Consider the following 22,639-nt stretch of genomic DNA (forward strand, 5'->3'; position numbering starts at 1 on the left):
AATGTCTGCTATTGCTTTTAGTGTAAACATAGTTTCCTCATTTTACCAGCATCACAAGTCAAAAGTTTGAACACACACGAACATATCTGAATAAACCTACAAAGGAGTGTTGTAGTTGTGCTTGTACTGAAGAAGTAATGCCTCTGAATACTTCTTCAGTGTCTGGTCGTAAGCCTCAGCAATGTATTCCATCACAGATTTTTACAGATGTAACGGTATGGAGACCTTAGTTAGACACCAAAATAGCAGCGACGATCGTGGTTTCATCACGTTATTCCAGCTCCGTACCTGGAGCTGCGTAGCCGTGGTGGGTCACGTGACCGACCAGAGTTCCTGCTTTTCTTACGCAAAGTGCGCGTTGCCTCCTGTCATCTTGGCGCACCACCACCCTGGTTAGTGCAGGGAAGCATTTTCTCTCATCACTGCGCTCTCAGAGAGCTGATCATACTGCACACGATGGGGAACAGAGACGACGAATATGATTTCTTGTTCAAAGGTAAGCGGAACAGATACTACGACAGGATAACCTAATTTGATGGTATTTAGCGCTAAAACAGGCTAAACATTAGTTAGCATGCTAGCTGCGGCAACGTCAGTGGTCAACATCAGCTGCTGGTGGCAGCTAACAGTAACAAGCTAAAGTGCTTTCGCGGTGAGAGCTTTGGTGGTGAGTTTGCTCACTTAACCTTTCTGATGAAGCTCTCATTCGCCGTCACTAAAGGCGTGACGCCGTTTTTATTCATGTTAAAGTTTGACTTTTGCTGTTTGTTGTCCTACGTCGGTTTTTACAGGCATTAGGGCGTAGGGCGAGTTAGTCTTACAAGCTAGTTGCTAGTCAGAATAATGATTACGATTACATTGGCAATGATGTAGTCAAGTTTATTGCCCTCGAGGAAACGTTATGAGTAGAAGTAAAATACACATTGAAAACAGCAGCAACCGAAGTGGCGTATTTTCCTAAGACTTGTTACAGTGAGTTGAAATCAACAGAAAACAAGAGATCCCTTTGTGGTAAACTTGACGCCTGTGGGAGGAAACACTCCCCGTGAGAGGAAAGAAGAGGAAACTCTGTTGTGGCTTTGTTGATTGTCAGGTATCCAATTACTGCTGATCACAGGTACTTTCCAAGTCACCTCTTTGTCTTTGATGACTAGTTCACATGTTCCTTCCCATCTAACATGATCCCTTCATACCTGGAAGTTGTTTCCTGTCAACATGTTGCCTCTTATATGTTATGTTGGAGCACTATAAAGCAGTGTGTATTTATACTTTGTTCGTAGATAAATGGAGCAGCTTTACTCTTAGATGTGTGGGCTCTCAAAAGATGAAATACATTTCTCCCATTAACTGAAGTTATTCCTTCCATCCTCTTCAACTAAACTTCATCTATATCGGTCACCATGAAGAGCCAAGCAAGATTAGAATTGGGATCAGTAGTTTTTAACCCCACGGGTGTGATCAATGTAAATGCATGCAGGATTTACTGTACAGCAGGAAGAAAACACATTAAGTTAGTAAGAGAAGTATTGTGTGGCGGATAAAGATGAGCAGGATTGGTGTAGCTGTCGAACACTGATTGGAGTATACTCATGACTCGTTAGGACGACACAGGAATAGAAGCCTTGAGAAACTGTTGAGTCAGATTTCCCAGAGAGAGAGCTATTGGCAGCTTCCTGCTGCCTGACTCCCAACAGGGCAGAGTCTGATAAGGATTACTCTCCACAGTTAAGAAGCAGCAAGCCAGCACTTTCCCTTTGAAAATGGCCGTGACTGCAGTGCAGCCAGTTTACAGCACTGATGTTTGCAATTGTGCTCTAGAAAATCACATCATTGATTACATCAGTTAATTTGTTGTTTTACTTTATTCTAAGTTTAAAACCGTATAATATAACCTCATCACAGACTTGTCGCTTTGCCTTGGCACCAGTTTTACAAAGGGTAAAAGAAGCCTTTGTTTTTGTTCTAGTCGTCCTTATCGGAGACTCGGGGGTGGGGAAGAGTAACCTGCTGTCCCGTTTTACAAGAAATGAGTTCAACCTGGAGAGCAAGAGCACCATAGGGGTGGAGTTCGCCACCCGCAGCATCCAGGTGGACGGAAAGACGATAAAGGCTCAAATCTGGGACACAGCAGGACAAGAGCGCTACAGAGCAATCACCTCAGCGTGAGTGTTTTTGCTGTGTGCGAACTAACTTTAAAGAACACAGATATCATCCTGAGTGAAAGATGGTAGGGTGTATTTTTACGGTCTATGTCGTGACTAGGTACTATCGGGGTGCAGTTGGGGCTCTCCTAGTTTACGACATCGCCAAGCACCTGACTTATGAGAACGTGGAGCGCTGGCTGAAGGAGCTGAGGGACCACGCTGACAACAACATCGTCATCATGCTGGTTGGAAACAAGAGCGACCTCCGCCACCTCAGGGCCGTGCCCACTGATGAGGCTCGGGCCTTCGCAGGTAAATAACAACAAGTGCCGTGGGGAGGAGGATCATTTTTTTTTGACTCGGCCTGAAATGTGAAATGTGTCTAACTTCTCTCTCCGCACCAGAAAAGAACACACTGTCATTTATTGAGACATCAGCGTTGGACTCCACAAATGTAGAAGAGGCTTTCAAGAACATTTTAACAGGTAGGAAAACGAAGACCTGATGAAGTGTAGGAAAAAGCACTTACTTTTCAGTTCAGTGAGAATGTAAACAGAAAGCGGTTAATTGTAAATGGTTTAAATTGATTTTCGTGGGTACAAAGAACATAGCAGACGTGACACTAAGAACTTTTCTTCCTCTTCCTCATCTTCTTTGAAAAATCTTCACTCCGTTTGCTAATTTTTAAACATGATGCCGGAAACCTGTTTCAGAAAACCTTGTCAGTCATTTACCAGTCATTTAAAATCCTACGTTTTTAACCTAGAATAATGGACATTAGATTTTTTCTTTTTTCTTTTTTGGAAACCTTTGAGGTTGTGCTGCCTAATGTTCAGTCGATACCAGGTTTTGCTCTTGTTTTTGGATGCAGATATTTCTCCAGATTCCCCCGAATCTTTTAACATTATTTACCATAGAGGAATGACTATCAAAACTTACTTGTAGTCTAACGTTGATAAATGTTGTTTTCAGGTTGCCCACCCTGACTGTCACACAGTGAACCCCCCGCCCCCCGCCACCATCATTGCTTCTCTGGGAAGCTCTTGTATCCAAAGTACTAACCTTTGCCAATTAACCCAATTAGTTGTGACCTCTTTCAAACGTCTTTTTTCATGGGTAATTTGTTCGTTCTAACCATCCCAAAGACAAAGGAAGTTATTTTTGGTGTGCTCACTGACCAGCTTCATTGTATTTAGCAAATGTAAACAAATCAGGAATTCAATGTCTGCAAAAACGTGCATCAACAAAAAAAAAAAAAAGGGATATTGAAGTAACCTCATACTGAATGATTCTACTATCAGCAGGTTAAATGGTGACAGGTGAGGGTATGAAAGGAGTATCCACCATAAGCTTTGTTTTTCCAAGCAAGGGTCGGTCGTGGCTCGAGACGTTGTGCCAAACTTTGTCAGATAATCATCCTGTCAGTTAATGAAACAAAGTCTCAGTGCTAAAATGTGAATAACTTTGGTCTTTCAATATCTACGGCGCCTAATATTGTGTACAGATTCAGGGAGACTCGCTGTGTAAAGAGCATGGCCAGAAACCACTGTTGGATGTGTGTTGACCTTTGAAGGCTGTTTTATATCTTCAGGGAGATATCTATCTTCGGCACTCTTAGCTTCTGCAGGGAGCCATTTTTTTTTTTTCAATGCAAATCGACTGGCGGGCTGTCCTCCAAACAGCTAGGAATATGAGGAGATGATGTGTTGAACGGTTGCCGTTTGGTTGAAAGTTAGCTCAATCTGGCTAGAGGTGGGAGGAGCCGACATCAACCGATTTCATAACAAAGAGGACGAAGGCACAAATAGCAAACAAGCGCAGGTTGAACAACAGCTGCACTGGAGCACTAAGTTTAACTCCATCACAAAGCAGATCTCTGTCCAACAAAGCCAAGGGAGCAACAACTGCACAAATACAACTAAGAGCAGCCCACAGCTCAGATGGTCCCACATATTAATGAGTCTGTCCCTAAGTGGCAGCAAAACGCGATAAAATGTAGATGTGCACGATCATCTTCAGCCCATCTAGAAACATAACCTGAAAATGTGCTGCACAGCGTGAACTGTCAACTGTGTGCTGAGACGCTTCAGAGTTATGCTTTTTATTTTATTTCCTGGAGCTTCCATGGTCATTTCAGCAGGACGATGTTGGACCTCATTCTGCACGACTTACAACGGTCTGTTTTCAGACTGTGTGTGTGTGTGTGTGTGCCTGACAGGCCTGCCTGCAGTCTCCTGGTGAAAACAGTACGGCCCATCATTAAGAATCGGACATTAAGTGTTAGGCAGCTGAAATCCTTTGTTCAGCAAGAATGGGGACGGCTTCCTCTCGCCCAACTACAACAATTAGTGTTCTGTTCCCAAACAGTTAAAAGGAAGATCGATGTAACAACGTGATAAACATGACTTTCCCAGCTTTTTAAAAAATTATTATTGTGTTTCTGGCATCATATTATACATTATACCTTTTTTTTTTTAACTATGTTAAATTTCAGTGTGTAGACATTTCAAGAACCTCATGCTGTGTTTTTTTTTTTTAAACCTTCAATCTCCTGCAGAAATCTACAGGATTGTGTCACAGAAGCAGATAGCTGACAGATCTGCACACGATGAGTCTCCGGGCAACAACGTAGTGGACATAAGTGTCCCACCGACCACTGACGGCCAGAAGGGCAACAAACTGCAGTGCTGCCAGAGCCTGTGACGCTCAGACCGAAGACACCCATCCTCTTGTCCACATTCACCCCCACATCACGCCACCTGTGCACTTTTTCCTCTCTGTAGCTCTGCTCACGGCCAACTCCCTCATCACTTAATCCTCTTTTCTTTCTTTTTCCCCCCCTCCATCTTTCTGTTTATATATGTACTTTTGAAGTCGCCTGTGCTCTTCTCTCCTGCCATGAGAGAAACATCTGAGAAGCCTTTATGTCCCTTGGTCAGTCGAGTTGTTCATGGAGTCGGCGTGAAGCTCCCTGCGATGCAGGCACTCGGCACTCGTTGCTGTCTTAACGAAGCTTGTGAAGTTGTTTGAACTCTGCTGAAACGCTCTTATGTAAAAGGGAGGCTGTGAAATACATTTCGTTGGTTGCCACTAGATGGTGCTGTGTAGAGGAACTACAGACGGTTACTCCAAACTGGTGAAGCAGTATTATGCCTTTGACAGTGTGGTTCTTACTTTCATCAATTATCATGCCAAAAAAAAAAATATCCTCATTAAGTATTTATTGAACAATAGTTGCTTCAGTTATCATTGTTTCACTTTCAGTTTCAGAACCATAAAGATTTACAATAAAATTCTTGACTAAAGCAGCTTGTTGAATTTATACATTCGTCCTGGGTGGTTTGTTTTGATTTTGACGATTTCTCTTGTTTCGGTTGGAGGGAAGTGCGCTTTTTGTCTAATGAGGTTAATGATAGGTAGATTTCTTAGTTCTTTTTAGCCCCCCGTAAACCACGATAACACCTTCTCAGAAGAAAACACGGTCACAGCAGACTAATTGGAAGCACTCGTGGAAGTGTAAAACTGATTAAAGATACTAATAAAATAGAACTAAATAAATGGGCAATGAGAAGGCTGCATCCTGAAAAACGGACCTGTCAGGGGCAGAAGCTTTGATGTACTCGCCTGCGGCTGATCTTGCTGAGTCAGTTGAAGTGGAGCTGACGCTGCAGAGACGCAACCAGAGAATGACTGATATTCATTCCCCTCCTCCTTTTTCTTGGACTGTTGCTCAAAGTGACAGTTGTACAATTTATTATAAAGTTATTTCGGCTCAAGGAGGAATCATGGCGTTAGAGGCCCGCCCTTTTTTTCCCCATATGAGATTGATAAATCTTTATATTTTTGTCAAATATATGATTGAAAATGCTAATTTTCTCTGTGGTTGCGTTTCGCCAGGTTCATCTTTAGGCTCGGTTTCAAATAGAATTTAATATTTGCTTGTCCAAATCTGTTAGAAAAAGTCAAGTTTTTATGGGAAGTAGTTAAAAAAAAACAAGAAAAAAAAAAATCCCAAAAACATCCTTTAATGATCAAGGTAATAGAAAAATCCTTCTAAAGGAGACATTTCCAGTGTCTTGTATTCTCGCTCATTTGACGGCAGGGGCTGTTCACAACAGCAGCATGAAGGAATGTTTTGACATTTTTCTAACTAAGCTGCTTATGGAGACAACATGGATGAGATTCCGCTGCTCAACAGATTTTGCAGTAAAACTTGACATTAGCAGGTTGTTTTTCCATCCGGATTAGTGAGTTCACGGAGCTGTTGTCCAAAACATACTTGTGAAACCCCCCCTCCCATCCCTTAAGGGATGAGCCATAAACCGCTGGTGTGCTACGCCACTTTTCAACCACACAAAGCCCTCCCAAGAAACAGAAGCATGCAAGCATTCAAAATGATCACAAGTCATGTTTCATTGGTTTTTGCAAACAATTCTTGGCTGACTGCAGGTACCAGTATTTTGGTGTAGACATCCTTTTTTTTGTTGTTGTTTCCACAGCTCATCACAATGAGTGGGTTAATACTGGTTCATTGTTGTAGCACTGGAAATGTAAAGACCTCCCAACACACATTACAAAATGATACACAGTGGATCTCTAGGGAAAAGAACACAAAAATACTGAAAAAGCAACACGGGCAGCGTCTCTGCGCTCATTTGCATGGAGGAGAAAGAAAAACAATGATTAACATTCCCTTCGCAGTACATAATCCTGATCAGTCAAAAACACAAACAAGTGCTTAACTGGGGCAGTCTGTGGGACAGCCCACCGGGAGCGAGATATACCAAAGTGCACTGGTAGTGTCAACAACAGTGCCGAGCGAGGTAATGACTCTTAGAGCCACTGGTTACTGATAGTGCCACACTGTCTGCACTCAAACAGGCAGGAGGAACAATAGAACCGTGTGTTTGCTGCCCATTTCCTCCCCAGCAGAGCACTGCTCTTAAACAGCTCCAACAAAAGCAACCGTCGTTCTGCTAATGTCGTTTCACATCTGTCGCGTGAAAATCAATAAAGGAAAATAAAAGAATCTACAGCTGCTTATTATCTACTAAATCTTTTATTTATCCCCCCCAAATGTTGCTCATGACACTAGTGCACCATTAATAAACACATCTGCCTCTTCTGGCTTTGGCACAACCACACACCGGTGCACATGAATGACTTGCTCTTCAAGCCTGATGATCTAAAGTAAATATGTATTTCAAATCAAAGACATTGATAACACTTTGAGTATAAAATCCAGCGCTTTGGCCTCTTTACACCTTGAGTGATGGTCTGTATGCACAAGTGAGAAAGTCAGTTACTGATCTTGTATTAAAAACGGAGTAAAAAATAAAATAAAATTCATGATCAAACTGATCTGCAGATGCCATTTCCTCACTTCCTTCGGTGTAATCTTACACACCTGCAAATAGGAGTATTTACAAATGCACTGCTAAAGCTTCTGCTTTTGGGGCCATGGTCTACATCAGGTTCTTTGAATTCAGATTGTTTTAACAATGAAGTTATTTTGAGTGCTGCTGTAATCAACTTCAAGCTCGCCCCCCCCGTAGACAAACCACTGTGTGTGTAAGAGGCAATTAACGCTCTCCTCATAACCCAAATTGAACGGAATGAAGACGTGTCCCCAAGTGGACCACGTCATGACCCGAAAATCTGGATACCAGGCACGCTCTGTGGTTTGTGACGATCAGCTCTGACTGGTTGATCGGCTTGCTCAGAGGAAATCAAATGGGTCTCTCGGATGACGAACTCAGCCGGTCACAGATGAGTCTGAACAGCCACATCCAAATGTTGCCGGTTGAATTTACACCAACACAAAGAGAGCTGCTTCTGAGAGAGTGACAGAAGGAAATTTTTGAGTCCCCGATCTCTGTGATTGTGGAAAGGTAAACACATACAGCACTGTGCCAATCGAAAGCCAATTATTAAGAACATCTATAAGCAATAAGAACGATGCTTCAGTACTCAAAGCCGGCCACCTAAAACCACTGGTGGAAATGTTCCTCTGAAAGCCATGTAGATGGAGTTTTCTATCCATCTACATAAATAGAAACACCTACTTGTTAAGTGCTGATGATGCAAGAACCTCAATGAGGACACTGCTGAAGCCTCAGTAGGAATATCAAATCCATTCATCATCTAGTGGAATAAAAAAATACCCTCAGTAAAAAAGAAAAAACCCAAAACAGTGCTGCTTGCATGCATAATTGTGCATGTTGGAGGCCGAGACAATGTACTGCAGAGACATTGATGTCCAACCTCTGGTGCTCGTGTAGCGCAGCCACCCATTCTTGGACGAGATGTAAAAACGGTTTGAGAAAAGTTCAAGTTTCATCTGAATGTGCAAAGATTCGAGCTCTGCGTTTCGTCTCCCTTGGACCGATATGTGATCGCGCGGCCGTTTGAAACCGATGTTGTGCAGACAGTGGAAGGCCGATGAAGGTTCCTGCACGCCCGCATGTATTATATGTGGCAGTGTGGACGTGCTGCGCTGTTGAACTAATCAGGAGACAATCGTTACATTCCAGTCTTCTTTAACAAGTTAACAGGGTCCATCCCTCAATGCAAAATTATGTGATAAAATGATGTCATGGCATCCATGATGACGACGCAGTCCGAGCGTCTCCATGCGTTGTCCGTTTCTTCAGTGCCGTTGGTGAACACCCACCATGAGGACAGACTGACCCCATTCAAACGTGCTTATTCTGCACACACAGCAGGATAAATTCATAAGAGGCCATGTAAAAAAACAAAATGCAAAGAAAAAAATAATGGAAGAAAGAAAGAAAAAAAGCCCAGAAGTGCTTTTTGAAGTCTTGCCAGCAGGCACGATGCATCAGGAAACAGCTCTCCCACATCCCGTCTCATACTATACTCTCATCGGCTGACTTCTTCAGTTTGTTAGAGAGCAGGGAATGCTGGGAAGCGTTCGACTCCTTGGCTTCAGGAATGAGAAGATGTACTTTCTGATTTGTTCTTCTCCACTCGGAGTAGAGCTGACAGTGGTAGCGGAATGACACCTGTGGACACAACCGGGTGACAGGGGAGGGAAACACGTGGTTTAACGTCAACGTTTCAGGTTAGGATTCAACCACAATGCTGCTTGCAAGTTAATTTTTTTTACCAGGGTCCAGAGGACATAGATGGTGAAGAGGGCAATAGTGAGGGCTATGAGGCCCACGGCCTGCAGCCAGCTTCCCAGCTGAAGATGGTCCTGAGCGCCCCTCAGACACAGCCAACCGGAGATGGCGGCTAGAGGTGTGATAAAAAGAAAGCACACCATGTCGCAGAACAGCGTCCTCTTCTCATTACGAGGACCGGGGTCCTGAAGCCACTGTGGAGAGAGAGAGGGAGGGGAGAGAAAATCGGAGGAGAGGTCTCAAGTTACTCAAGAGCAGAAAAGATACAAGGCTGTAACACGAGAAGCAAGCAGAGAGGTAGCAAGAAGCAACCGCACACATTCATGCATGCGCACTAGTTTTCAAACATTTACAGACAAAAACAAAGAGGACGAGAAGAAAGGTTGAAGCAGGCGAGGCAAAGGACATTGACCTTTGTTACCTCTGTGAGAGGCCTCGGTCGGCGCTCGATGCTGAACTCTGTGTGGCAGAGCTCACAGTAGCTGGTGTTGGAGGACGACAGCCACCTCTCCAAGCAGCTCTTGTGCACCGTGCCCAGCGTGCCTGTGCAGTCACACGGGGACAGCAGACTCTCGCCGATGGCTCCCTCGTGGCAAATACGACAGATGGGACCATCACTGGCAAAACAAGATATTTTTAGAGGATAACTGAATTGAATAGGAAAAGGTTGCCAACAGGTTCAACGCTGAACTGTCCGATTGCTCTGAGTTTTTGAGAAACATACACAGTAAATTAACAAAAGAAAACAGCAAAAATGAATATGGGCATAAATACCAGTATATTAATATGCGTCATGCGAGCATTGGAGCGCTTACCTTTGTACACTCATGGGTTTGAGCACAGACGACAGCAGCCTTCCATCTATGGCGGTGACCTGAGTGACGTAGAGCGCCTGGCATCCGTCGCCACCCGCTTCTGCCACGCTCTTCCACAAACCCGTGCTGCTGGCACAGTCGCACAGAGAGCCAGGCAGGTGGCAACACCCGCCCGTCGTCATGGTTACAGTTTTCCAGGCACTGTCCGTACAGATGGAGCTGAGGGCGTAAACGGCTTGAGGTGATGGATGACTGGGACAGCGACAAGCGCAAACTCTTCCTTCTTTCCACCAGACGTGGGGGGGGGGGGGGTCCTACAGAGAAACAGACACACGGGGAACGCATTTAATTTTCTTTGAAACAAAGGTTGGAAAGAAAGAAACTGCTTTTAATCAGCCACTGAAACCAACAGGCAACAGGCTTCTTTCAGTAACACAGAGGGCAGATGTAACCATATATGGACATTAAAACTCTGCAAACGATCCAACGTGCTGTCAAATGCAAGAAAAATTATATGAATCCATTTATAAAATGACTGTTTTTTTTTTTTTAAATGAATTTCTCCCAGTTTACTCATTTTCCCCAGTTTACTGATCAGTTTGTAAGATCTTAAATTTATCTAATCATTTTCATTTTGCCATTTTTCTGTGTTACTTATGTACAACTGCCCTGTGTACCTTTAACTGCCCCCCGGGAACAAATAAAGGTTTTTGTAATTGAATTCCATTGTATAGTAAAACTAGACATAGTCTCCAATTAGGCTTAGAGTACTGTCTGCTCATCTGAAATTCATTTCCTGCCATGCTTGTATAAATTTGTATCATTTACAAGGAAGCTGAGTCTTTGGAGGTATGCCAGTTTGCCCGAAGCTGCTGCTAATCTACTAGAAAAGCCGGCATGTTTTCAGCGGCAGTGACTGAGATGTGCGGCAGTCTGATAAACAGCTGTCTCCTCTCAGATAACCCCCCCACTGCAGATCGGGGGCACATGGCTGAATGTGCTACAGCCTGTGGCACTTGTCTCACTGCCTGAAAAATATGTAATTTGTGAAATTAATTATAAATGGATGCGTCTAAAAAGGGTTGTGGGGTACATATGTGAGGTTTTGCAAGTAATAACATGAAGAAAATGTCAAAATATATGTGTCTATATGACTACATGAGAATCTGTATGTTTTGAAATGGGCATTTCATTCTTTTGGGGCGAGATAACCGTTTTAATACCACAGTGAGCGTATTGGTTACGGTTTTAATACTGGTTCATTGTTGGCAACATAAGGATCTGGGACTTAAACTCACTGGTAATCCCAATCTGTATAATCCTGTGTACTAAACATTGTTGTTTTTTTGAACGACATTAAACATGGCACAAGAAAACTGTGCCAGGCCTTTACGCAATCTAAATAATCAATGCACAAATATAAAACTCGGTAAACTGAAAGCCTAATATGAGCCTGTGGTGAGCAAGGGACAAAGGACAGAGAGTAATGTTACACTACCTGCATCAGAGAGGAGATAGCTTAATTTTATTTAAGTGAATCTCTTGTCTAAATAAAGCTTCAGTGTATCAAACAAAGGCTCCATAAACCTTTTTGTTTTGCCCGAACACTCTGGTTTGATGAGCTCCAAGTTAAATATTCAGAGAAATCTACAGGGCTGAACTCTAACTTCCCACAGGTTTCAGATCAGATGACCAGTTATGATAACCTGATACATTACTGAGTGCTGTTTTCCACGCATACCATGGGGGCACGATTCTAAGGCCTGAGCCTTGACCCAGATAAACAAAGACGTACCCCCCTCCAACACGAGAACACAGCTAAACCTAATCAGTTATTGTTTTTAGAGACGAGCCGTGTAAAAACACGGGGATTATAGCATAGGTTTGTCAGAGCTTGTTTTAAGACAAGTAAGCGAATTGAGTGAAATTAAAGATGTCTGCATAATAAAGATAGACAAACATTAACTAAATAAAGATACATTATGACACGGAAACTCACTCAGCTAAATATTCTGAAGCCATTTCCCGTTTTCGCTGGTTTAGTGAAGCTAACGCCTCTGCAGACAGATGTTGGAGCTTGGAACCAGACTATTGTCTGGAGCACAGTGTTATATGCCAGCGTACAGATATTGTACAGTTATGCAGAAGCAGGAACAAGCCGCGCGTCTCGTTATGTTGCACACACCAAACACGTACATCGCGAAGTTCTTCCCCACTGCCATTTTGTTATCGACAAACATGTACAGTCTCGCATAGTTATCCAGTAAATAAGCATGTACCCGTGACAGCTGTGCTGCTAGCTGTCAGTGGCTGCAGCGAACTGCTGCTAATAACAAGAAATAATTCAAGCTAACAAGAAATAATTCAAGCAAACCGCAGCTACTCACCGAGAGTCGTCTTCTCAGTGATGTCTCGTGGAAGCAAACGTCACCGCCCCAACAAACTCGGTTTCTCTGCTTTCCCCCATGTTTTACTGTACGTGTGAAATTACTACACAGGACGAAGTGCAGCAGCTCAGGCAGCTTCTGAACGCCGTGCTAGCTAGAAGCTCCAAGTCAGCTGATAACACAAGACAGTCCAGGCTTCCGCTTTGCCAGGGCTTTAAATACACCCCCCCCCTCCAGGGGCTCACCATCAGCTGGCTGGCTCTGCTGTGCGTACAGGGCGGAAGACGGCACAAAACAATCCGGACAAGTCAAATTGCTATAGTGAATGACAGCGCCATGTCAAAGGGAGGGGCGCACGCAGAAAAAGGCGTCATATGCTCCTCGTGGCCACAGGAAATAAACAGGGATCAGAGCAAAAACAATTAGCAGCACCATGACGTTCAACCTTTAGATTCTTTCCAAATAGTCTTACACAGCGCAATGGTTGTGACAGACATTTCAAACAGAATTTGGTAATAGTGCATTAAAAAAAAAAAAAGTTAGATTTCAGCTATAACAAGGTTATGGTGGTTTATAAAACCAGAGAAATAAAATCAACCATAATCTGAAAATCACTTTTTATTAACCTTTGAAGTTTTAGTAGTCAAAGCATATAAATAAAGACTAAGTATTTAACACTGTAAAAGGGCCTGTCTGGAATACACTAATATTTGAGATCCAATAAAAAGTATTGAATGATGTGTGTAACAGCGAATGGGTGTGTCCACTATCACCATCACTAACAGCACCACCACCCAACACAAGATTTACACACGGGCACATCAAGCATGAAAGGCTTTCAAAAATAACTGATTATCACACGGTCGTGGTGAGTACATTTAAAGTTTCAGTTTATTTTGAGTGATGCAACAGTAGCACAATATGCTCGTTTGCTCACTTGACATACATTTCAAAGAAATTTGAAATATCACAAAGTATCGAGGAAATCAAACATCACAGCATTTCTGACCAGATGGGTGAAAAAAAGGCGTTTCAGCCCACTTCACAAAGTTTGCATTTCTGATTTTCGGTTCCTTTTTCCTCAGTGAACAACCAGTAAAGTGTATAGAGTCAAAGTGTTAAATGAAGGTGGTCTTTTTAAAGCCAGTTATCCTTTTGAAATGTTTAGCAGATTACACACACGTTTTTATCCACTTGCCTCAAACGATACTGTCACTGACAGCAAAGGTTGATTAAAAGAAACATTTACCTGCTCAGACAAAAAGAGCTCTTTTTAAAAAGAGCTCGTTCCCTGCTGTCAACAGCTGCCACTTTGCAGCCATCAGACAAATGTTTCTTCTCGCAGACGTTGAGGTTTTAAAAATGATGAGAGAATTTGTTCCATTGAAGTTATTGGACCACAGTGTCATACCAAATCATACACCCCAGTTAATAACAACGCACCTCCTGTGGAGCTTTATATATTTCTTACCAATAGCCGGGGCTGCTTTTGGAGCACTTTTTCCTTTGGTATTTTAAGACACACGCACACACACACATACATACACACAAATAAAAACATGCCACCTGTTTCACACTTGCCCATATGAAGTCAGTCAGCCGCAGCCAGTTGGATCCCTGGCTCATGCCAATTTCATGCCAGAGTGGGCAAAGGGCTCAAAGAAGCAACAGAGAAACTCCAGACTACACATCAGTACTCCAAACGTACTTTCCTTCTCGACTCTTGTTCCATGGCAGGTTAGACAGAATCAGGTCAACCACACATGAAATGAAAAGTTTCCATGGTGGCAGATCATCGCATTAGTCTTTATGCAGGCTGAGAACAGGAAGCAAGAAGAAACGGCTTGGAGCATTGATAAGCGGGCCTGCTGATCCCTCGCCAGTCCATCAACAGGAGTGGGTCAATAGGATCATCAAGTGAATTAAAAAGGGATTGTAGTTTACTACAGCCTCAACCTCCTAATAGCTTTACACTCCTCTTCTTGTCTACCCTGTAATATATTTTAGACAGTTTCCTCTGACATCAGAGGAAGATCAAGTGTAAAAACAGCAAAAAAAAAAAAAAAAAAAAAAGGAATGTCAATTTAAAGAGTCTTGATGTTTGCAAATTCTGAAACAACGAGGACAGAACGAGAGCAGCATGATAGTTGGAGTAAAGCAGAGGTGAAGAAAGGAAAAGAAGATGAGAGGGTCACAGGCTCTGGCAGCAGGGGAGTTTGTTGCCTCTCTGCCCATCCATGGTTGGGGGTACGCTTATGTCCACAACATTGTTGCCCGGAGAATCATCATGCGCAGATCTGTCTGATATTTGCCTCTGAGATACAATGCGGTAGATTTCTGTGTGAGAGAACCACATTGTTTGCACTATTAAACGGTATGTTACAACAGAGGGTTAGACTAAGCAGTATATTCTAGGTATTTTTCTTTTACACAAACAGAACTGGATGCACGTCCAGCCAGGGGGCAAAAATGCAGTTGGCAGTCATGAGATGGTGAAAACCTTCTGTAATAAAAGTGGATTTTCATTGTTTGTAAACTCTTGTTTACTCAGTAATTAAATAAATAATTCATACAACTAGACATTTTGAGTTATATTTCACAGTTCAGAGTTGAATAAAGACTTGTGAAAAATCTAATTTAACAATATTTAATTAGTTCAGCCAAACAAACTGGGAAAGGCACTGTTTTTTTCCTTTTAATTTTTACCTCCCCAGTTGCACATGCATCTCTAATGACAGAGGCCTGTCTATACGCATCAGGTTTCTCACCTGTGAGAATGTTCTTGAATGCTTCCTCTACATTGGTGGAGTCCAAAGCTGAAGTTTCAATGAATGACAGGGTGTTCTTTTCTGAGGATAACGAAAAAGGAGACAAAACACTTTTAGTCATAACAGGAAATGGAATGACTGAAACTGGAAGTTTTCTTTGAAATACAAAACTGCCTTTTTCCTGATGCCAAGGCTTTTACAAGAAGAATCCTTTAATAAAGAAACTCTACATTTGACAATCTGTAATCAATGAACACACATCAATGTTCCACTCCTCATTCTTTTTCTGCTGATCAGGGGATGAGTCTCAAGCTGCCTATCTGGCCTTTGAGCCAAGGATGTCGCACTGAAAAAAATTCTAATTATTTACCTGCGAAGGCCCGAGCCTCATCAGTGGGCACGGCCCTGAGGTGGCGGAGGTCGCTCTTGTTTCCAACCAGCATGATGACGATGTTGTTGTCAGCGTGGTCCCTCAGCTCCTTCAGCCAGCGCTCCACGTTCTCATAAGTCAGGTGCTTGGCGATGTCGTAAACTAGGAGAGCCCCAACTGCACCCCGATAGTACCTAGTCACGACATAGACCGTAAAAATACACCCTACCATCTTTCACTCAGGATGATATCTGTGTTCTTTAAAGTTAGTTCGCACACAGCAAAAACACTCACGCTGAGGTGATTGCTCTGTAGCGCTCTTGTCCTGCTGTGTCCCAGATTTGAGCCTTTATCGTCTTTCCGTCCACCTGGATGCTGCGGGTGGCGAACTCCACCCCTATGGTGCTCTTGCTCTCCAGGTTGAACTCATTTCTTGTAAAACGGGACAGCAGGTTACTCTTCCCCACCCCAGAGTCTCCGATAAGGACGACTAGAAGCAGAATACACACCGCACATATGCATGAAAAGAGCAACCCTGCTGTGTCAATCAAACTGCAGAAACTGAGAGGTGTTCGGTGATGCTGAGGCTACAACCCCCTTATCCATGATACAGTGCACAGCGCCAGCCAGGCATACATTAAAATTCAGTCACCTTTGCAGGTTATAATTACAGATGTATTCAGTGTTTCTGTCCATTAACTGTATACAAAATAGTATAAACTAGGTCAAAGTCAAGCAGCCCCAACACTCACCTGCTGCTTACACAGTGATGCTTCAGCTTAAACTATATGACCATATCATACATCATAATACATCACTTATAGAGACCAGACTAGCAGTTTCACGGTCCTTAATACTACAGAAAGATGCAAAGACATTAACTTTAGTGGGATTTTATCCAGAATGTTTCTTAGAAATAAGAGTACTTTTCCGTTTTTATATTGGGACTTCTATCAACATCAAGAAAATATCAATAAAAATATATAATAAAAATATTCTAATTTTCAAGACCACTTATCACAGATTAGGCTAAATTTTGATTGTGTTGATTATGGCGAACTGAAATGGGTGACAAAGTTTTCATTACAGAAGTCAGTTATGTGTTATTCCTGTGATCAGAACAAGAGTAATATGAGTAACTGACAAATGACTGAATGAAGTAACGTAGACCACTTGTTAAATATAGTAACAGTATCTAACAAGTTATGTTACTGCATTTTATACAATTGTTTTTACGGGGGAGTGTTGCTAGCATGTTAGCAAGACAGCTTCTTACAGAGCTACTTCTACACTAAATATTAGCCTGCCATCACTGAACTCGCTCATTGGTTCGCGACTTTCAAGTGGACACCGTCGGTAACCAAGCATTGGCATGAGCACAGAACTTTCAACACTAAAAGAGTTAGATAGAGTTCAGAAGCTATCATGTTATCGTCGTATAGCTAACTTTAGCATCTATGCTGCTGACTTCCTCAGTTCCGACAGCTGTCACCGGACCATTACAGAGAGAACCGTGCTGCTGTCATTCATCCACAATTACAGGAGAAATTACCTTTAAACAAGTAGTCGTATTCATCATCTCGAGTTCCCATTTTCGAAGACTATTTTTTGCGCTTTAAATTTCAACAACCCTCTCCGTCTACCGGCTAGCTAACTAGTTGACACCGCCCTCAAGGAAAGCAACAAAAAACAAAAAAATAAAAAGCACGTGAGTTTGGGAACCTCGAGGTTGACCAATTGGAAATCTAATCTCATTGACTGACGAATACATTAACCAATCATTTAAACTCTTTGAAAATACTGACCAATCAGCGGGCATAGCAGAGAACGTGACGAGGCATTACATCCTTTGTTCTCCTTATTTAGACACCCTGAGCCTTTCAGAAGACCGACAATCAAAACTCATAAAATCTTGAAGTTAACACCGTAGCTCAAAGCTAAAAGCACTTAATTGCTTTGAATGTTTCTTTCAACAGCATATGATTTTTTTCTTTTTTAGAAAAAAAACACTTATTTGGCCCACATGGATGCCGACAGTACTGCGTTGATAATACTCCACATGGGGTAATGACTAGTCTATTTTCACTCCACTGTGTTATGTCATCCCATTCCTCTCAGCTGGCACAAATGATAGCTTGACATTGTGACAGATTCTTCTCGTCTCATCTGAGTGAAGGTGCCCCTGCCTGGATCCAATGATGATATCATTGTAGGGGGTCCGTGTTCTTCCAAGCACAGAAGAAGAAGTACCTGGGAATGCTTTACAGGTGCAGTGGCAGGGATAACTGGCAAGAACTGGACACTTCATATGAGTTGATTGAAAAAAATAACTAAAGGGCTCGGCCTCACGTGGGTTTTTAGCTATCTTCTTTAGCAGATTCACCTGAACAGCAACACTTTTCTTGGCATGAACAAGACAGATCACCAACTATGATCAGGTTTCTGTTCTATAAAGGCTTTGTGATGTGGCACCACCATGAGGCCCTCTTGATACAGTAACATCCTGCAGCAACACTGTTCGGCTTGCAGTCATTCAGACTTTGGAGCGAATGAATTTAGCAGACAATTTGTTTTCAGGGTCATAAAGTTGGCTTGAGAGATTTGAAATCATAAATAATTGCCAAGGGATTTACAGTGAAACAAAGTACTACATGTAAAGTTGCTTTTGGTTAATATTCTATTTTGGGTGTTACATATAAATCTGGTTATACTGAAGTGTTATTTAATCTTTTCCATCCTGACGAGCAGCAAACTCTTCTGATGTCCTTAAAATTATTTTGACCATCATGCATCATCCCCACTGATAGAAAACATCTGACTCCAATTTCACCAAGAGGTTAAAATACTTATATCCATTCATAAAAATGCAACACTGTAATTAAAAAAAAAATAGAAGATGCCTAAAAAAGCTGCCTTTTCTTTTTCTTCCATTTGCTAAATTAGACAGTCCTGAGCCATTTCCTTTGGCTCATATTCACTCAGACATACTGGAATCCTTCCATCCACCACTGCAATGCTGAAAGCAGACACTTTTGATGATCCAACTCGCTAATCGAGTAAGATCATCAAAAGCAATTAGTTGAATCCAAGGTTTTTCTGGAAAAAAACCCCAAAAACACTCCACCGATCATGATCATGAGCAGATTTTGACAACAAGGAATAAATACATGAAATTATCTCCATGGACAATTCATAGAACCGCTTTATTTTGTTTTCAATCTGATTGAATCCAAACACACGCACGCACAGCCATCTATTTATCCTCACGTATAAATAGATGAATTTACACAGATATACATAAATACACTTTTCTGATATGCATATTTATTCTGAAATCATGCTATGTCTCTGTAACGGACTCTCCCTATCGGATGAGGGCACACAGCGATTTGAAACACAACACAGCTGAACAGTTGGAAGAATCCCTACTGATTTGCATGTAAAGTAAAACAAACTAAATCTCTCAGTTCTGGATGTCATACAAAGAAACAGCTGGGGGGGGGGTTTATAAGACCATAAATATACAGCAGCGGCATCTCGACGGACACACTGAAGAATATGGTACAGTAAATCATGTAGATTGCAGTAATTTCTTGCCCAGCAGCAAAAACGAAAACCAAATAAAAATATTCTACAATTCAAATGGAAAATATATTTGTATATCTTTATATATGTATTTATAGATTTATGTACACATTCTCAGGAGCACAACTATGAGGATGAAAAATAAATACAACAACACGAGTGAAAAAAAAAAGAAAAAAAAAAGAAATTAGAAACAGTAGACCCACGTGTAAAATTTCTCAATAAGGCCTTTGAAATGAACTCCAAACGACGGACTGTACAAAATATTGCTGCTATGGTCTTCATTTGATCAACAACAGCAAACTGATTACAACTGGCCACGGCACATCATGAGAACGAACCGATTTCTATTTTACAATGCCTGACATCAACGTGTCCTCCCCTTACACACACACACACACAAACACAAACACGCGTAAAAATGCACCGACCAACTGAAGAGAGTCGCTCTGAAGTTAGATTTAAAGTCTTTTTTAAGTCCTAAGATGTGCGAGACCACAGCAAACACCGACCCTACAATGACCGCGGTTGAGTGCACCAGCACGCGCTCACACAGTCCTTAAAGGAAAATCGAAATATCGTGCCCGTGTGAGCAGAGACTCTTATCTAAAGACTTAAAAATATGACTTCTAGATGATGTGATATATATGTTTATTTGGCCTCTATCACTAATTCATCTTCAGGTCCTCTTCATAAGTGCAAACAACATTCAAGCCTTTTACAAACTGCCGACTCAAGACGGAAATGTAACGTGTTCACCCATATATATAGATAACAGGTACAATATTGACTGCAAATACTACGACGGATGGTCTACGACTACAAACTTTTCAACTGTCTGTTCGATGGATTTTGCACTGTGAGGAGGGCGACTGATACCTGGATAGAAAACGCCGCCGATACAAAAGGAAAATAAAAACAACACTAATTGAATTTGTGCGCATCTGTCCAAAAGTAGGGCAACACCGGAAGACACCGCAATAACAATAACGACAAGGTCTGCTGCCTTCGTGTTGTAGCTGATGCCTTCTCGTTCAAAGGCAAGAGTCAAATCTCAGTTGTTTCAACAGAAGGGGCTGTAGGGGGAAAAAAAAACGTGGTAACACTGCATCGACGCGACAAACACTCGAGGTTTAAAGGATCTGGGAGACCAGACACCACAAAAAAGCTGCAGTGAAGAAATAATCAAAGTAAAACAAAGTTCTTTGGATGCGTATGAAAAAAAAAAAAAAGAAGAAGCACGTTATCAATGAATCTTAAAATGAAATTCAAATACATTTTCAGTTGTAAAACAACTCAAGTCTCAAATAAATTTTTTTGCAAAAACGTTTAAGTTACAAATAACTATTCTGTAAATTCAGTGACCTTCTTACTAAAGCTTAGAGTGTTTTATTTCTTTCTCTTACAAACTAAGCTGCATATTTTCAATACTAAAAATGCGTGGATGACAGAGATGTCCAGATGTTCTGTTTGAGCCCTCCGGGTTTTCTCACCGAACACCCTGAAATCTGCAGAGTGCTCTGCTGCTCTGTGTAAAAGCGGCACCGGCGACTTCACACGCACATTTCAGCCCAGCTGTGACGTGTGAGGAGCTGCTTTGAGCGCTGCTGGTTCGGGAAGCCCCGTTAATCCCATCCACTCAGAATTCAGGGGACTCATAGTTGGGAGCACTTGGGTGGACATGAAACTAGTTGTTTCACTCGGAGCCAAGACCAGAGTCTTGTGACAATACAACATGTACATTGTAAAAAAACAAACAAAAAAAAAAAACACTTCTGACCGCAGGTAACGTTACGAGTTAGTGTTTGTCAGAGTTCTGTCTGATCTAATGCTGACAGTTCAAAGACTACAGGTAACTCATTTTTACTAATCAAAAATGTTTTAAGTAATTTAATCAAAGTAATATTAGTACTTTCTTCTGTAATAAATGCTTTAAATGTGGCAAGAACATTCTCTACAGGGTGTGGAGGTTTCCTCACATTTGACATTGCGCAGAAGGAGAACATTGTCGAGCTTTCAGCTCTGTAAAAAAGGTATTTTCCTACAATAGAGTCTCTGGCCTTGGCCTTGCCGACTGGTCACAAACTGCAGGGTCGGTTTGCCTCAGGGGGTTTGCGACCAGAGAATCACTGTGTTCTCGTCTATTTAAAAAAAAAAGCTGGTTTGGAACCTAAAATTTCAGATTTCCATGACCTCTACTGGCACGAGTGCACCAAAACCACGAGTCAAACGATCCTCCTCGTGTGGTTTTGAAACTGAAAATGCGTCGGTTTGATCCAAGGTGACTGGTTCTGTGACGCAAATAGAAAACCCCCCTCAAAATGTAAGTGCGTAGGGCCTGTCAGACGGCTCCCTGGGAGCCATTCTGCCCTTGATAGTTTAGCAATCAAATCGGTTGCTTTACTGACCCAATTTGCTGACAAAGATGGCTCAAACGTGTAAACAAAACAGGTTTTGAAAATGTACAAACAATCTGCTTTGCAAATGTTTTAGGAGTAAATACCTCCTATATTTTTTGTTTAAAGTAACACTGAGGACATCGAGGATACAAACTGGAATGAAGGAAGAACCAGAGCCAGCAGCTCCGCTCACTTCACAGCCGCATGTGCTGCTGTGCGGATTCAGAGAGAAAGCCAGTGGAAAGTCTGTCGGAGTGAACTATCGTGGCGTTTCATGTATGTTAAACATAGAAGACTGCAGCCTTACACAGACTATGTCACACGTACACGTACATAATCATTAAATTGATGTAATAAATGTCATTTGTTAAGGGTGAAAGGCAGGGATGGTTGGAGGTCAGTGATATCGTCACTGGCAGGATTCTTTCCCCCCTCGAGTGCTCAAGTCACTTTTTCCTCTCAATATGTTTCAATATTCGTGTTTAACATCCTCGTTCAGACAGAGATCTCGCTGCTCCCGCTGAGGTCTGGACTTCGGACCGATGAGTCTTCTCCGCTGAGACGTTCACTCCTCTCTGCCAGAGAACGGGCTTTTACTGCGGGAGACGAGACAGAACCAGTTAATGCGGTCGGACGAGTGAATATGTTCATCTCAGGGTGTCAAATCTGAACTGCGCCGGCAAACGAAAGGATGCTCATGAAATGAAAAGAGGACAGGAAGATAGGATTGTGAACAGGGGCAGAATTTTTCATTAAACATAGCAAACACCCACCAGTTCGTTAGTGTTCAAATGTGTAGAAAAGATCGAATTGATGGAAAGTTTTTACAAGGCGTGCAGTTTTTTTTTGTCTTTTTAGTGTAAAAAACTGTAAGGCAGAAATGTTTTACATCATATATATTCTGAGATTTTACATTTGAGCTCACTTATGTTTTAAAATTGCATAAAAACTTACAGATATTTCTCATGTGTAATGTTTAGGAGAAGAAGATGGAGACAAAAAAACGAGTTGGAACAAAAGAATCAA

At 42.0% G+C, this 22,639-nt stretch overlaps 4 protein-coding genes across 5 annotated transcripts in view; 1 reads left to right on the forward strand and 3 right to left on the reverse strand.

Annotated features, from left to right (window-relative positions):
* Positions 1-359: 359 nt before the first annotated feature.
* On the forward strand, positions 360-5,466 carry LOC142400296 (ras-related protein Rab-11B). Its single transcript, XM_075485085.1, has 5 exons — positions 360-496; positions 1,967-2,162; positions 2,263-2,456; positions 2,549-2,629; positions 4,702-5,466. The coding sequence occupies exons 1-5, from the start codon at positions 457-459 to the stop codon at positions 4,845-4,847; spliced, it is 657 nt and encodes a 218-aa protein (XP_075341200.1). The 5' UTR covers positions 360-456; the 3' UTR covers positions 4,848-5,466.
* A 687-nt stretch (positions 5,467-6,153) lies between these two features.
* On the reverse strand, positions 6,154-12,992 carry marchf2 (membrane-associated ring finger (C3HC4) 2). Its single transcript, XM_075485084.1, has 5 exons — positions 12,492-12,992; positions 10,105-10,418; positions 9,711-9,906; positions 9,274-9,483; positions 6,154-9,169 (listed from the first exon to the last, which is right to left on the reverse strand). The coding sequence occupies exons 2-5, from the start codon at positions 10,284-10,286 to the stop codon at positions 9,014-9,016; spliced, it is 744 nt and encodes a 247-aa protein (XP_075341199.1). The 5' UTR covers positions 10,287-10,418; positions 12,492-12,992; the 3' UTR covers positions 6,154-9,013.
* A 367-nt stretch (positions 12,993-13,359) lies between these two features.
* Positions 13,360-17,314, reverse strand: LOC142400288 (ras-related protein Rab-11B-like). The gene is made up of 5 exons (XM_075485069.1): positions 17,182-17,314; positions 15,924-16,119; positions 15,630-15,823; positions 15,260-15,340; positions 13,360-14,828 (listed from the first exon to the last, which is right to left on the reverse strand). Exons 1-5 carry the CDS (start codon positions 17,219-17,221, stop codon positions 14,683-14,685), a joined length of 657 nt encoding a protein of 218 aa, XP_075341184.1. The 5' UTR covers positions 17,222-17,314; the 3' UTR covers positions 13,360-14,682.
* A 1,499-nt stretch (positions 17,315-18,813) lies between these two features.
* The window catches only part of pip5k1ca (phosphatidylinositol-4-phosphate 5-kinase, type I, gamma a), a 45,046-nt gene continuing 41,220 nt past the window's right edge, over positions 18,814-22,639 (reverse strand). For both annotated transcript variants that reach the window (XM_075485068.1, XM_075485066.1), the window contains one exon: positions 18,814-22,209. In XM_075485068.1, the coding sequence (XP_075341183.1) occupies positions 22,207-22,209 (3 nt within the window). In that variant the 3' untranslated portion in view covers positions 18,814-22,206. The remainder of the gene's footprint in view (positions 22,210-22,639) is intronic.

Source organism: Odontesthes bonariensis, chromosome 15 (assembly GCF_027942865.1).
Source record: "Odontesthes bonariensis isolate fOdoBon6 chromosome 15, fOdoBon6.hap1, whole genome shotgun sequence".
In the NCBI taxonomy this organism is placed as follows: Eukaryota; Metazoa; Chordata; class Actinopteri; order Atheriniformes; family Atherinopsidae; genus Odontesthes; species Odontesthes bonariensis.

Bases quoted from the DNA above. Each gene is read 5' to 3' on its own strand.
- LOC142400296 (XM_075485085.1), top strand. From the start codon at position 457: ATGGGGAACAGAGACGACGAATATGATTTCTTGTTCAAAG. The intron at 2,163-2,262 runs GTGAGTGTTTTT...TGTCGTGACTAG, and splicing joins TACAGAGCAATCACCTCAGC to GTACTATCGGGGTGCAGTTG. The intron at 2,457-2,548 runs GTAAATAACAAC...TCTCCGCACCAG, and splicing joins TGAGGCTCGGGCCTTCGCAG to AAAAGAACACACTGTCATTT.
- marchf2 (XM_075485084.1), bottom strand. From the start codon at position 10,286: ATGACGACGGGCGGGTGTTGCCACCTGCCTGGCTCTCTGTGCGACTGT. The intron at 9,484-9,710 runs GTAACAAAGGTC...CTCTCTCCACAG, and splicing joins GACCGAGGCCTCTCACAGAG to TGGCTTCAGGACCCCGGTCC. The intron at 9,170-9,273 runs GTAAAAAAAATT...TTGTGTCCACAG, and splicing joins TCTATGTCCTCTGGACCCTG to GTGTCATTCCGCTACCACTG.
- LOC142400288 (XM_075485069.1), bottom strand. From the start codon at position 17,221: ATGGGAACTCGAGATGATGAATACGACTACTTGTTTAAAG. The intron at 16,120-17,181 runs GTAATTTCTCCT...TTCTGCTTCTAG, and splicing joins ATACGACTACTTGTTTAAAG to TCGTCCTTATCGGAGACTCT. The intron at 15,341-15,629 runs GTAAATAATTAG...CGTTATCCTCAG, and splicing joins TGAGGCTCGGGCCTTCGCAG to AAAAGAACACCCTGTCATTC.